We start from the raw sequence: 15,845 nt of genomic DNA, 5'->3' as shown, positions 1-15,845 counted from the left end.
TATAATTATGTGTCCAGTATGACAGTTTGACTAACAGAGATACCTAATTCTATTTAATTTGCATGGATACTTAGCTACTTATACACAAATGCATGTGCTTACATGCCCAATATGGCTTCAAGTGGCTATCTTTAGGCACTCAAAATGGAAAAAATGCAGCTAGCACGATTCAAACTTGAAGGCAGTTATTCTTGGGAAAAGACTGATGTGTTTCTTCAGGGATGACACAAGACATTAGGCTACAGAGATGAAAAGAGATAAATTATGTTGACAGCTGAATTCGAGGCAAGTGGATGTAGAAAATCCCCAGTTTATGTGTTCTTCTATTCTCTAAGCCTGGTTCTCCCATGTGTACCTCCAGTGTTACTTCACTGAAATCACACGGGTTCAAAGTGTAAAATTGGAGTATTATTGCTGTGATTAACAAACAAATATTTGTAAAACTGCTTCTGATTCATTCACCTGCCAGCTGCTGAGTCAAAGTTTAGAGGCTCTTCCACTAAAGCTGACAAAGTCAAGCAACTATGTGAAGAAATATTGCAAACATTTTTTGCCTATTTGTTTGTTTGCTGTGCTGTGAGTTCCCAGAGAGCTTGCAAACAGTTCTTGTGGGAAAAGAAAAAAAAAAAAGAAAAAGAAAAAAATAAGCTAAATAAGTGATGTCAGATGATGGCAAGAAATAAAACAAACATTGAATCGGCAGAAAGTTTTTCTAAGGAAATTCCTGACATGCTGAGTGTGGTGCTGTGATAAGCCCCACAAGGAAATTCTAAAGTGACTTGGCAATTCTGGGGCCAGAAACTGCTGACAACTCAGCTACTAAAATAATTGAGACCTGAAAGTATTCAGAGCAGCCTGCTCAAGGGAAGGATCCTCTCAAAACTTCGCTGGTGAAACCGCATTTCAGCAGTGAAGCTTTCAAAGGCAATGATGAAGCTTGTCAGAAATGACAGACTGAAACACAGGGAAATCAGTCAAGACCTAATTGAATTACCACGTTCTGGTTAGAGTCACCTGCCATGTGCATGCACTTAATCCACAGCAAACAGAGGCTAAACACCTAAACTGATCTGTTTCCCTGAGACTTGTGATGGACTAGGAACGGGCAAACTGTGAAAACAAGGTTCAGCTGACTTGCAGTGTGGAATTCGGTAGAAAGATGCATGGTATTTAGACGTTTCCATCAGAGCTGGGTGCCTCACTCTACTTAAAGGAGATCTGCTCCATGCAGCCAGTGGAACACAGAAAGTGAGCCCCAAAGAGATATTTCTATTAATAACAGATCATAGAATAGAATCACACAATCATAGAAATCCAATCATAGAAGCATTGGAACAGGCTGCCCAGGGTAGTGGTGGAGTCACCATCCCCGGAGACATTAAAAAAGTGTGTAGATGTGGCATTTCAGTACATGGTTTAGTAGGCACGGCCGTGTTGGGCCAACAGTTAGACTTGATGATCTTAGAGGTCTTTTCCAACCTTAATGATTCTATTAGACATAAAAATACTTAGGTTTTGTGGGTTTACTAGATCTCCACTGTGATATTAGCTCACCATTGAAATACGGAGACATCTCCATTTATTTTTCCCAGTCCACAAGAGAAGTCCTGTGCATATTAACCCATTTAAACTACAGAACGTGATTCCATGTATGAGCCTCAGTTCAGAATGCAAGTTATTGTAGCATGAAAGGTGACATTGAATGGTAGAAATGAACAGCTTATTTGCACCAAACACATATCTTGCAGAAAACAAAAATCTAGACAGATTATTTGAATCAGAAAGTTCCAAAGAGAAAGGAAAAATGGGAAGGAAGAGGAATAAGAAATATACGAGTCTCTTTGCAAAACTGTGTGTTCTTACTATTGAGTCCCTTATAGTAGCGTATAAAATTATTCCAGGTTAAAAGGATTAGGGGTCTGTTTATCCAGCTTTTTTTATTTATTGTTCTTTAAGAATACTGATGTTAAAAAATCACCTCTTGGAGATTGAGCTCTGTTTGAAGACATTGTCTGTGAAGTGGGAAAGGAAATATAAAATTTAGTGTACAGCACTGAAACTTCCACTCTGCAGAAAGCACTACAACAGAAAAAAAACCTTAACCAGATTTAAGTGCAATCAATGGATTAAAGCTGCATGCAGAAATTGTGGGTCTCAATCTTCATTTGATTGTCTAGTGTCAGATCTTTTTCAATGTCATAGAGTAAAATTCAGGCCAACACTGCAATCTAAATGCAAAATGCAGAATATATTTCTGACAAAACAGTGAAAGAGAGAGGCTAAGTCAGGCATTCCTTTCTGCTATCTGAAAATTCAAGATTGACTTCCCCAGCAGTAATTTGGAAGTTATTTTGGAAGTAATTAATTTGCACCAAGAAACCCACCTAAATGTCAGGTCTATGTAGACAGTATCATTGTGGCTTGAACTTCTGAAGCAAATTAGGCAGTTGTTCTCATGATACATTTTCCTTCTCCCTCATTTGTAAAGGCAAACATTTCCTAATAATATATTTAATCACATTTTAAAGTCCCACTGAAGTATCTGCAACCATGTAACATCTCTATAGAGGTTTCATTGCTTAGCTAAGTATGGACAGGCCAAAGCAAACACAACTGATTGGGATCCATGTTGTCATTTTTGTAATCAGTAGTTCCTCCTTCTCCTCCACGTGGTCCATGTGCAAAAAGGAGTGCTTAGTCTTTGAGAGAGGCACAGGAATAATTTCTTGGATAACCCAGAAAACCATGGGAGGAAGACACTTTGAGATATGAAACACAGAGAAAGCTGTATCGATAAGTACATGCCACAGATTTCTGGATGATGGAAGTATTGCTCCACATTTGCTCTGTCCTTGAAATCATCTCTCTGCAGTAGATACTGGTCTGACTATCTTTTTTAGCCTCTTCCTGATAAGTCCAAGTACCTTCCCATTACGTAGGATGTGGAGCAGCTGGAAGTGACTTCAGTGCTTTTTCTCCTAGAGAAAGATAAAAGAAAAGGTGTTGTCCCGCAGTCAATAATTCCAGATTTTTGCATTAGAAGCCTGCCAAGAAGTGATGGCTACAGTCCCTTCCATGGGATAAGGGCAGAGCAGCACTAGTAACAGTGATGATTTAATGACCATTGTAGTCTGTGCTAGGATTGTCTCTCTCCACTTGCCTGGGATGGTATACTTGATCTTAAAACCTTGCTAGGATGTATTGCCTTTGTTTTCCTTCCAGGAGGTTCCTGGGCTGAGAGGCGACTCCACACTTGCTCATTTGGACAGGAAATTTATCCTTGAAACTGCCTTTCCAGAGAACTCCAGATGCTTTTGGTTCAATGGTGTCCAGGCTCCCTGTTGTCCATCCCAGCCTGCCAGTCAGCTGGAGCAAAGCACCTGAAAGCGTGACTACAAGGCACCCAGGTCGGCATCCCCTGATGTGGCAGCTTTGCTGTCTCCGAGCGATCTAGAGAAAGAGGAGTGTCTGGAAGTGCCTGCACCCACCGGAACAATTCACCCAGCCCACATGGGTTTGGTGCTAGCTTAGGTTTGTAGGTCTCTAGGGAAGCAGCAAGCTGATTGCATTGCCTTGGCAATAGGATGTGAAAAACACTAAGCTGGGGATACTGTCACAAGATAAAACTCTGTGTTACTCTATGAGAATACTATGCCCATATGAGTTCCGTGGCAAAGAAAGTCAGAAATCCATTTTATGCCTAGAGGGTAACACTTTCACCTCATTTCTCTTCTTCTCCATCCAGTCACAAGGTTTATTCACCCCAGGGACTCACTATTAGGAATCATTTCAAACAATGGAACTTTCTTTATATATCACCATTTTCTCTGCCATCCTATTTACATTCCTCATTCAAGTGCAATTGCAAGTACTGGCTTGCTGAAGAGGAAGAAACTATGTGCCTTTACTTTGTCAGAGTGAATTTTGTTACCCTGAGCTGTGCTTGTTACCAACTCTGCCCACCATTATTTCAGGAACCCATTACATTAATTATTAATAAGAGCCCTCCAGCTAACTTTCCAGTCTTGCAGACATTATTCTAGTTTCAAATGTCATCATGTGCTCTTTTCTCTATAGCGTTCACGCGCTCTGTAAGAAGCAGGGAGGACTGCTCCTATTGCCTTTCCTAGCCTGACCTTTTCCAGATCTGGCATATCTTGATCAATTCACCTGTCTCTCTGAAACAGCTGAAAATGATGCAGTCAAAAAGGGATGAGGCAACACAGCACTTTCAGTGATTTGTAGCAGTTTGGAGCTGTCAAAAAACCTCTGGAAGGAGTTGAACTTTACTAGCTTAAGGGATGAATAAAACATCCAATATATACTTAAAATTGGATCCCTTAGATCCTGCACAAAAGACCTAAAAACTATCTGAGATCCTGAAAGGAGACCTAGTCTGTCCACCTTCCCCAAAAGTCTGAATCATTTGATTGCTGATGATATGTGTAAAAGCTACATTTTGCACTGAGTATATAGAGAGCCTAGGAAGAAGTTGAGACTGGGGTCTGAAACTGAACCAAGGCTGTCTGGGTATTTTGATCCACTGAAGTTCCGGCAAAAAGTGCAAGCACCACTCTGCATCCAAACATGTCTGTGATCACCATATACTGATCTTTTCCTGATCTCAGAGCTTTTTCAATCCAGGCTCAACCTCAAGAGGAGACACAGAGTGTGCTCATTGAAGATGCTCATAGGACAGATGCAGCAGCTGGAGCTCAGGCCCAATAAACTGACCTATTACTTAAGACCCATGGTTTCTGACTTTGCAGATGAGCAGTCCAGTCATGACAATCCTGTCATCACTCTGCTGGTAACACATCCATAGAAGAGGACTCCGGATCTTCCCTGGAGGGATGTATTTGATATTTTCTGTTGGTTCCCTTTACTCTAACTGAAGGATATTTCATCTCTCTTAGAAGTGTGGAAAGTGTAACCACCCTGACAAGGATGCAATAAAGATTGTGGCCTACTGAGGACCACACAAGCACCGGGCTGGCCAAAGGCAGAAAGATTGGAGCTTTCTAACTGTTGAAAACTCATTCACCATTCCTCTCTTTTCTAACTGTTTCTAACTGTTGAAAATTCATTCACCATTCCAGCACCATCAGGGGAGGATGAGGTAGAAAACTATTGCCAGGTACACGGTCCCAGAAGATGTGGTCCCCAACTGATCAGAATGACCACAGACCACAATCAACTATGGTATAAAATGGGGTCCTGCTGAAGAGCCCTTTTGAGTGTTTTTCCTTGGAGCAGTGGATCTGTGACTGGAAACTCTCCTCTTGGATTGGGACACCAGCCAAGGTAACTTTCCTATGATTGAGTGCCCTCACTGCCCTTTTGGTGAGTAATTACTTCTTCTGGATATATCCTTGAGTGAGCCCTTGTCCTTTTGGGTGGGCAGTTCCATCTACTCAGTACCCTTGAGAAAGAGATTTCCTTTTATGAGTGATTGTGCACATTTTGGATCAGCTTTTTAAAGGATTGTTTGTGAAACTTAGGGATCCTTAAGGCAATTCTGAAGTAATCGTTCTCGACTGACATCCAAACCCACGGTTTATTTGTGTTTGTGAGAGTGCTAAGTAACTCCTCATTACTTTTAGTGGCTAGATGACTGTTTTGTTGGTGCCTTCACGACAAGAAGTCGTCCAATATTTCAGAGAGACGAAGATGGCACCTGATTCGATCTATTTCCACCCTTTGGGTACTTATATCTTGTGGGATGTTTGTAATTGTTATTAAAACTGTTTATCAAGTTACTTAGTTGTATTGTAAAAACTTTTCAGGGTTCCAGACACAGCAAGGATCTTACTGCGTTAGATGTTACACCAAGACCTGGCCATGCCGTCTCTCCAGTGACAAGAAAAAGCTTTCTGTATAGCTTCTCCACTGAGAGTAGTGGGAATAATTGCAGGTTCAGAGTTGAAGATATGGTATCTAAGTCCTTTCAGGAGCTTTAAAAAGAAAAATAATAACAGAAAAACACCACCAAACAAGCAAGGGGAACTCATCCTTGTATGGGGACGGTTGCAATCAATATGTGAAAGTCATTTGGGCAAGAACTAAACAATTGATCCCGTATGGGGACTCATTCCATCCAATTATTCAGAATTGTCATGTTCTTCTCCTGCATTCCTGAATCTCTGCGTATTGATCTCATGGGTCTTACTCTGTTTCCTAAAAGGACAAGGCATATGTTTCATGTGTCATATCCACATGTACAAGTGTGTGTGTACATCGGTGTCTTTATATGTCTCTCTGTCTCCATTTTAAATCTTTGACCAATTTCACTCATAAAGCCAGGCAGATTCTATGAGTTTTATAAAAGTAGATGACTGGGAGAAGAGTCTCCAGTTGCACCACGACTGAAAGAAAAACTGCAACATGAGCTCAGCACTTGAAGAAGTCAAAGCAATCTGTAGGGGATTGAACTTATAAGCAACCCAGTCAACGAAACCCTTTGGTTGGGTTTTGCAATCAGCTGTAAGTGGGAAAGCCCTGGATAAGAGACCAAGAGAACATTCTGTTTAATCCTTAGATAGTCACAATTTTGGGTTGTTATGTTCTGTTTCACTAAAGCATTTAACATTATGAGGCTTTGGTTCTGGACAGCTAATAAACACAGATAAATCATAACAGAAAGCCATGGAGCTGCATGCATGCTGGAAAACCTTTCTGGTTTCAGAGCAGTTGACCTATGTCTGTGCACACACAGCTTCAGGCTTCCTTTATCAATTCTCATGAGTTCGTGTAATCCTGTTGCGTGTGAGTTTCCAGTCCTGGAGGTGGATGTTTAAATGTAATAAAAAATTGTGCTGGTTTTATTCCTCATTCTGCATTTTCATGAAAGCATTCATATTAATTGGAAGCATGCAACTCTGGGTTATGGTTTTGTTTTCTTTTAATAATGAAAGAAAACAAATGGTGTGCAACTGACAGTGGAGGAAAAACGAGGCAAGCTTAAATATTTAAATGCATTCAAACTGTTGAATAACCAGAGGGAAAGAGACAATAACTTCGCTTTGTGAAAACTTTTGCTGGTGTGTTAGGAGGATTCAGGTCCACCAGTGTGTATAAGTACCTGTCTCCTTGCTGTGTTATTCATGCTATGTTAAGTGGTATTTCTGCATGGGATTAGGGATGTAAGCCTCCCTGCAGGTGTTTTAGAGAAGGCGAGAAGCTGTTGTTTGACACCTTTCTGCGCAAATGACGAAAGGCAAAACAATTCAGCAAGGCTGGAAAGAAAGACAACCATATACTTCTAAGCAAGGCTTACTAAGCATTTGCAAACACTGAATATTTGTTGGAACTCTTTCCTTTTTGCCACTATGACTTTAATGCCAATTGATTTTCATTTAAAAAAAACAACAAATCAAAACAGGGAGGGTGGTGGAAAGGCAGTATCTCAGGGAGGAAAGGCACCACCTCCCTGAAAGGAGATCATTGGCAACAGGTGACCAAGGCAGGCTTTGTCCATCAGAGGTGACAGGCAATCTAAGACTGTGGAAATCCAGCAGCTGGACTGGGAAGGAGCAGGCATGACCTGTTCCATCTCCAGAATTGCAGCTGAGGCTTGTGTGCCTCAGGACACAGCTGGGCTTTAGGGGACAGTCCCATTTGCAGCTGTGGGCAGATACTGACTGTGATTCACAACACAACTGGCTGTCCTCTGGGTAGATGGGACAGAGCAGAGGAGAAAAAGTCTTATTCAGATCATTGCTGGCACTGGGAAGACCAGGGCTTGGCCTGATGCCCACAGCCTAACAATATCACAAATGCATCAATTCTATGGAGAGGTCTAGCTGGATACAGAAGTCTGAGAGTGATTGGTCTCTGTTAGGCTCAGGAGCTTCTGGACCCCAGCAGGGTCAAGTATCCAAGCCTGTAAGACTTCAATTCACTTACCACCACAGCCACCCTAGGGCAATAAAGCAGAGAGCCAGAAGACCCTTGGGCAAGTGTGTCAAGGTGCGCATAGCTTGAGATAAGGGGTGAACTTGTTTTGCCTTTGCTTCCATAGCAGTCCAGTCTGGCAAGTATTCATAGATGAGAAGAACAAGAAAAATGTCTTGTTTCAGAAACCAAGTGCACAAGAAACAGCCATGCAGGCTGCTTTTGGGTTGCCCGGCTAGGAGGGTGTAAATGACCAGCTGACACATATTTTTGGGGAGTCTTACCAAAGCTGGTGCTGGTGGAGAAAGGGCTTCCCACCCTGTAGTTGGGCAAGAGCAAAGGGGATGATCCACAGGCATGGAGATTTGGGGGGAAGATGTGCTGATCAATTTGGTGACCAACAGGCTGAAAGCCTTTTGCCACTGGGCAAACACTTGCTCCTCATTATTTTGGAGCTGGAGGTCCTCATTGCATTTGATCATTTTGCATCTAGGGCTCTGTGTGTGTCCCTTCAGTCCTGGAGGACAGGCAGGTGGTTCACATTGCATATCGTCAAGGAAGATTCCCTGTTCCATCTTAAGGCTTGCAAGGGGTTCCACAATGCACCGTGTACCTGGGCAGTGGGGGAAATACGTTGCTCCTGAAAGTTTATGGGTAATGGAGTTACTGTCGCATCTAATGCCTGGCGGTGAAAGGATTCTTATTGCTTCTGGAGGATTGTAGGGGTGTCTGCATTGCATCTGATTTTGGAAAACAATACTCATTGCACCTAATTTTAGAAAGGGGTACCTGTTGCACCTAAGAGCCTCGGCAGGAGGAATCCTCTTGTTCCTGGAAACTTTGAGGCAGTGGAATACCAACAATATGGGGGTGGGTTGGAAGGTATACCTGTTGTTTCTGGAGGCTTGTGTGGAAGTCATCCCGATTGCACTCAGAGCTTAGTGCAAGGAATGTCCACTGCTCTTAGTGCTTGGTGAGGGGTCAATTCCATTGCATGTGGAGAGAGTAGTGGTCAATGTCTTGAGGTCCAGATGGAGATCCGTGACAAGTACTGTCCCTCAGGGGTCCATACTGGGACCAGTGCTATTTAATATCTTCATCAGTGATATAGACAGTGAGATCAAGTGCACCCTCAGCAAGTTTGCAGGTGACACCAAGCTGAGTGGTGTAATTGCCACACTGGAAGAATGGATGTCATCTAGAGGGACCTGGACAGACTGAAGAAGTGGGCCTGTGAGAACCTCCTGAGGTTCATTAAAGCCAAGTGTAAGGCCCTACACTTGGTTTGGGGCAATCCCTGTTTTCAGTACACAATGGGAGAATGTGATTGAGAGCACCCCTGCAGAGAAGGACTTGGGGATGCTGGTCGATGAGAAGCTCAACGTGAGCCGGCAATGTGTGCACGCAGCCCAAAAGGCCAACTATATTCTGGGCTGCATCAAAAGAAGCGTGGCCAGCAGAGCAAGAGAAGTGTTTCTGCCCCTCTATTGCTCTCTTGTAAGACCTCATCTGGAGTACTGTGTTCTGGAATCCTCAGCATCAGAAGGATATGGAACTGTTGGAACGGGTCCAGAAGAGGCTACAAAGATGATCTGAGGGCTGGAGCACCTTCCTTATGAGGACAGGCTGAGAGAGTTGGGCTTGTTCAGCCTGGAGAAGAGAAGGCTCAGAGGAGATCTTATTGTGACCTTCCAGTATCAGAAGGGGCTACAAGAAAGCTGGGGAGGGGCTCTTTACAAAGGCTTGTAGTGATAACACAAGGGGCAATGGGTATAAACTGGAGGGGGCAGATTTAAACTAGATACAAGGAAGAAATTCCTCAATATGAGAGTGATGAGACACTGGCTACACGTTGCCCAGGGAAGTTGTGGCTGCCCCATCCCTGGAGGTGTTCAAGGCCAGGTTATGATGGGGTTTTGAGTAACCTAATCCAGTGCAAAGTGTCCCTGTGCATGGCAGGGGGGTTGGAACTAGGTGATCTTTAAGGTCCCCTCCAACAACACAAACTCTTCTCTGATCGCGGGCAGCGAAGTCCCTATCGCACCCAGCGCCTGGAAGAAGGGGGAATCCCTCTTGCTCTTAGTGTAGGGGGAGAGGACGGTCCCGCCGCTCCCGGCGGCTCTGAGGGTCCCTCCCGGAGAGCCCCCGGCCGCCCCCACTCACAGGCGGAGGGCGGGCTCGGCTCCCCCTTCCCTCCCTCGCGGGGGTTCGCCCCAGGACGCGCGGGCGGCGCTGGCTGCTCGGGCAGCGGCAAAGGGGAGAGATGCCAGCGCCGGGGCGGCTCGGAGGGTCCGGCTGAGCTGGGGAGACCCTATGGCGGGGCAACGCAGGCTCCCGGCAGCGGCCGCCGCGCTCCTGCTCCTGCCCGTGAGTGCCGGGGGAAGGGCGGCGGGGGGGGGAGGGGGAATGGGGGGGGAGGGAGGGGGAGACGCTGTGGGGGAGAGGGAGCGGGGAGAGGGGCTGTGCTGCATCCCCCGCGGGCCCCGCTCGCCCCTCGCTGAGGGGGAACCCGCCCGGGGTCGTTCTGAGCTCCTTCGCGGGTCCCGTTCAGCCCTGGGCAGTGAGAGATTGTGTTTGGAACTGTTATCCGCTCCTTCACAGGTCCCGTTTATCCCTGGCCACTGAGAGACCCTCTTCAGAACAGTTATCTACTCCTTGACATGTCCCATCCATCCCTGGGCACTGAGACGCCCCGTTCAGAACCGTTAGAGATCCTCTCCATCCTTGGGCACTGAGAGACATTGTCTGGGACCATTACCCACTCTCTTACAGGTCCTCTCCATCCCTGGGCACTGAGAGACCCTGTCCAGGACCATTACCCATCCTCTTACAGGTCCTCTCCATCCCTGGGCACTGAGACACCCTGTCCAGGACCATTACCCATCCTCTTACAGGTCCTCTCCATCCCTGGGCACTGAGACACCCTGTCCAGGACCATTACCCATCCTCTTACAGGTCCTCTCCATCCCTGGGCACTGAGACACCACGTCCAGGACTGTTAGAGATCCTGTCCATCCCTGGGCACTGAGAGATCCTATCTAGGACCATTACCTGCTCTATTACATATCCTTTCCATACCTGGGCACTGAGACAACCTGTCCAGAACTTTTATCCACTCCTTCACAGGTCCTCTCCATCCCTGGGCACTGACAGACCCTGTCTAGGACCATTACCTACATTCTCGCAGATTCTGTCCATACCTGGGCACTGAGACACCCTGTTCAGAACCATTATCTGCTCCTTCACAGGTCCCAAACATCCCTGGGCACTGAGAGACCCGTTCGGGATTGTTAGAGATCCTTTCCATTCCTGGGGCTTTACACCTGGGCACTGAGAGACCCTGTCTAGGGTCATTACCCACTCTCTCACAGGTCCTGTCCATTCCTGGGCACTGAGACACCCTGTCTGGAACTGCTATCTACTCCTTCATATGTTCCATCCCTCCCTGGGCACTGAGACATCCTGTTCAGGATTGTTAGAGGTGCTGTCCATCCTTGGGCGCTGAGAGACCCTGTCCAGAACCATTACCCACTCCCTCACAGATCCTGTCCATCCCTGGGCATGGAGACACCCTGTCCGGATCCGTTATTCTCTCCTTCGCAGCTCCCATCCATCCCTCGACACTGAGACACGCCATTCAGGACTGTTAGAGATCCTGTCCATCCTTGGGCACTGAGAAACCTTGTCCAGGACTATTACTCACTCTCTCACAGATCCCATCCATCCCTGGGCACAGACAGACCCTGTTCGGGACCATTACCCATTCCCTCACAGATCCCATCCATCCCTGGGTACTGAGAGAACCTGTCTCGGACCATTCCCTGCTTCTTCACAGATCCCATCCATTCCCTGGCTCTGAGAGACTCCATCTGGGACCATTACCTGCTCCTCAACAAATCCGACCTGTTCTCAGGCTCTGCGAGACCCAGTCCAGGACCATTACTCACTCCCTCATAGGTGCTGTCCATCTGGAGACCATTACTCACTCCCTCACAGGTGCTCTCTGTCCCCGTCTGTGAGAGACCCGATCTGAGACTGCCACCTCCTCCCTTACCGATTCTGCCCATTTCCAAGCACTGAGAGACTCTACCTGGGACCGTTACCCACTCCTTCACAGATGCTGTCTGTACCTGGGCTATGAAAGACTCTGTTTGGGGACCATCACCCCATTCCTCACAGATCCCACTTGCCCCCAGGTGCTGAGGGATCCATCCTGATGCCTGTTAACCCCTCTCTCACGATTTCTGCCCAACTCCAGATGGTGAAACACCCTATGGCTGCTCACCTCTGGGTCCCTTTGGAGCCACTGGCTGAACAATGGTCCTCCTTGGTCTCCCTTCTCTGTAAAGTAGCTGCCTCCCCGTCTCTTTTCCTTGCCAGAAAAGGTCCAGCACAGGGATCCCACTGGGGTCATGGCTCCCTGCCCTGGAGAAAAGGGTTTTTCCTGCCACTGCTTGATTCAGTGGGGCAGTGGGTGACCATGTCTGGTGCCTCATGTCCCCAGCTTCTCACCCTGACCCTTCTCCTTGCAGCATGTACTGAACATTGGTCGCTATTTCACCACTGGGATCAGCAAACAGCAGTGGCAAAGGGCAGGGCTCAGCCCACGCATCCATCCCTGTGTTTGCTCTGAGTTTATCTTGAGTGAAGTTTAAGAGAGGCTTTTCCTTATGGTCCTTCTTCATCACAAGCTCCCCACTGGAGCTTTTCTTTGGTGGCTTGTTTGTTTAAAGTGGTATTTTTAAGTGTAGTTAAATGATACTTGCAAAACAAATGTGAGCGATGAAGCAGAATGCATTGATCTTGTGCAAAATTTTTGAAGACTGCGGCCACAGCATTAAAAAAGGGGCAGTGAACTTGCTGGGCTCTAGTGTGACTGGCCCATCTTTAATGTTGCCTTTGATAAAGAAAGGAAACCTGTTCTATTTCCTGATCTTCTGATTTTTTATTATTATTTTCTTCCTCTCTATCTAATGTACAGCAAAAGATAGGGGGAAGCTGGGTCTGGGAAAGCAAAAAGACAAGCAACAAATTAGCCTTTGCCATAGCTTTCTTAGAAGATGGAGAATATTTTCTCCACTCCACCAATATGTTTTTTCCTCAGACAGAGATCAGTGCACGTGGGGTCAGAGTGGTGTGGTTCTACATGCTTATTTTCAACCCCAGACCAATTCTTTCTAATCTCTTAGTCTTTATCTTTCAGGCTGTGTTTTCCCTTATTGATTTGTTTTGATCCAGAAAAATATTTCAGTTTATGTTCAGAGAGAAGGACTTCTTGCCAGTGAGGTATTCAAAAGTACCTAGGTACCAAGAGCTGTCAGGTTATTTCTGTTTTTAATGAATAAAAAAATGTCATTAGCTTCCCCTATAGATGTAGTTGATGGACAATTTTCCAGGTCCCTGGTAAATTTTGGTAGTCGGGATGGTGCTTTAAAAACAGAACGGCTGCCTTGAAAGAAAGGAAAGAAAAAAAAATAGTGCAGATTAGGAACCACAATGTCAAGTTTCCATAAAATGCATATGGTCTGGAAGAAACGTGTCCTTTGAGTGTGTTCCGAGTGTGCTTAGATAGAGGAGCTTGTTTGGATGTAGCATACTTTTGTCTGATACAGGCTTGTGGGTATGCCTCATTTTGGAAGAGCTTCAACCTTATGCATGGAGCAGCTCTTGTCGCTCCATTTGTAGCAAAAGCAGAGCTTTTGCTGTTCTTTTGGCCTGTGTTTTCATCCACAAATGTTGTCCCTAAATCTGTATCCCTGCTTTACAGCTGGATGAAACTTTGCACCATGAAGCTTAAGAGAAACATTTTGGAACTTTGGCTCAGATCCAAAGCTCTTAAGTTCCTGTTTAACTTGAAAACACTTGAAAGTTGACTCAAAGTCAATGGCCCTATTCACATTAGTGGGTCTGAGAAAAGGCATAGCTGCTTGTGGGAGCAGGCCCTTAAGCGATTAAGGAAGCTTAAGTTTTCGCAGCAGATGAGCAATTGCGTTTTATGGGAACTGCAGGTCTGCAATGCTTATGAAATGAGGCAGCTTTCTAGTACAGAATTAGATCTGCCACATGAATATACTGGTGCAAATGACCTGTCAGATTTCACAAGGCTGGTCAGCAAAAGGGTGAGGACTTGCACAGCGGGCTCTGAGATTTATGTTCTCTTTAAAGAGTTTCTGTACATACGATACACTGGAAATTGCATTCACTTGAATGTGAAAAACAAACAAACAAACAACCCATAAAACAAAGGCAAATTAATTTTTGACATTTTGATAGAGTCCTTGCTGAGTTAAATTAATTTGGAGGAGGGGGTATTATTTATCAAAAACTAAAGCAAGGCTTTCATATGCTCTCCTGAAGCCATTAAAATAGCCGGAGCAGCTTGAGTATATCAGCGAGTGGTGACAAGTTAAATAATATTCCTGGTTGGAGGCTGCCAAAATTCAGTCCTACTGTGAATTAATGCTGAATAAACATCTTATCATGACAAGTCTTTCCTAGTGTAGAACTTTGGCATGGCTTAAATCTGTAGCTATCTAGTGGCAATTACTGGATGTTTTGAGGAGGTCGTTGTACGCAAGGAAGAGCAGCTGATGTTGGCTGACTGGTAGCTTTGCCATGAAACATTGCAGTGATATTCATAGCTGCCATTAACTAGAAAGAAATCAGCCTTTAGCTTTTGTTCTTATAAGGCATCTGCTTACATATTGTTCTCTCAAGAGCAGATAAGAAATAATGATTAAGTCCTCTAAGCTCTGTGTCCTTCCTATTGCAAACCAGAGTGCAGTTGTGCCTGCCCTGCTTCTTCAGTGCCTCTTCTGAAGCTGGTGGAGGAAGACAGTGCAGGGTTTTCATTGCAGAGCAGGCACTACTATCAGGTGCAGACTTGCTTAATTTCAGTTTCGTAAGTTGTATCTCTACTAGTACATTAAGATTCCTGAGACAACTCAGAGCACTTGGCTTGTGTCCTTACAAGATCCTTCAGGTTCTAAAATGGGGGGATTTTGTGCAAACAGCCCATTGAGAATGGTCCATGGTGCAGCCTAACTCCCAGACCGTTCCCGGGAACTGTTTGAGATACCACTAGAGTGCTTGGGGAAAAAAATGTGGCCAGGAACCATTCTAACAATTTAGCAGTATAAATGATTAAGTACTTAAACCAGACCTTTGCACTGTTTGATTTATTAGATTAGATGGAGCATGCTGTACTCCCATTGCTCAGGGCTTGCAATGAGTGCCTGAGGAAGGCATTTTCCTCTAAGGCAAACTCCTCATTGCTATAAATTCAGTGATCAGCTGTCTTTGTGTTAGAGATTACTGTGGGATCCTTCTGGTGGTGTGATGATCTGAGAGATTCACAGTGAGGAAAACAGGGTAGCAGATAACATCAACTTGTTCAGGAAGTGTTTTTCTGTTTGCTTTTTATTTTCCTTTTGCCCTATGTATTAGTAACCCAAATATTAAAAAAAAATATTATATCAGAACAAACATTTGCCTGTTTCCAGATTTTTTTTAATAGCTCTTCAGATTCTATTTTTGAGGAGGGAGGTGAGGAGATGTGGGTGGTAAAAACAGGCTACATACACTGCTGAATTTGATTCTTTCTTAGTTGATGTCACTTTGCTGCACTTCAAACCCAAGAAGGAGGCTTTAGGGAAAAGATGGTTTACTTTACATTAAAATTTTATCTGGTAAATGACATATCTGCAGAAATTAACTTTCCTACTCTCTGTCTATAAACTGAAACAGATCGAATCTTGATCATGCACGCATCCTTCTTTCTGTTAACCTACACCAGTTTTAATCCCAGATGTAGTCTGACCTCTCTTGAAGTCCTTTCCAACCTAAATGATTCTAGGTTTCTATTGAACTACAAACCTTAATTCTTGGACGTAAAGTTGGAGCTGTCCAGTGAGCCACGTGGCACCTCCTGTAGCTGTGCCGTGATATGTATC

The 15,845-nt window shown here is 44.9% G+C and overlaps 1 protein-coding gene across 1 annotated transcript in view; it reads left to right on the top strand.

Moving 5' to 3' along the window:
* The first annotated feature begins 10,087 nt into the window (after positions 1–10,087).
* CRHR2 (corticotropin releasing hormone receptor 2) overlaps positions 10,088–15,845 on the top strand; it is a 166,795-nt gene continuing 161,037 nt past the window's right edge. Inside the window, exon 1 of the mRNA XM_054059530.1 lies at positions 10,088–10,260. Coding sequence (XP_053915505.1) covers positions 10,207–10,260 — 54 coding nt within the window. The 5' untranslated portion in view covers positions 10,088–10,206. The remainder of the gene's footprint in view (positions 10,261–15,845) is intronic.

The sequence above is a fragment of the Cuculus canorus genome, chromosome 2, assembly GCF_017976375.1.
Source record: "Cuculus canorus isolate bCucCan1 chromosome 2, bCucCan1.pri, whole genome shotgun sequence".
NCBI classification, from domain to species: domain Eukaryota; kingdom Metazoa; phylum Chordata; class Aves; order Cuculiformes; family Cuculidae; genus Cuculus; species Cuculus canorus.
Note: the sequence above shows the minus strand (reverse complement) of the source record. Positions and strands in the feature narration are given on the sequence as shown.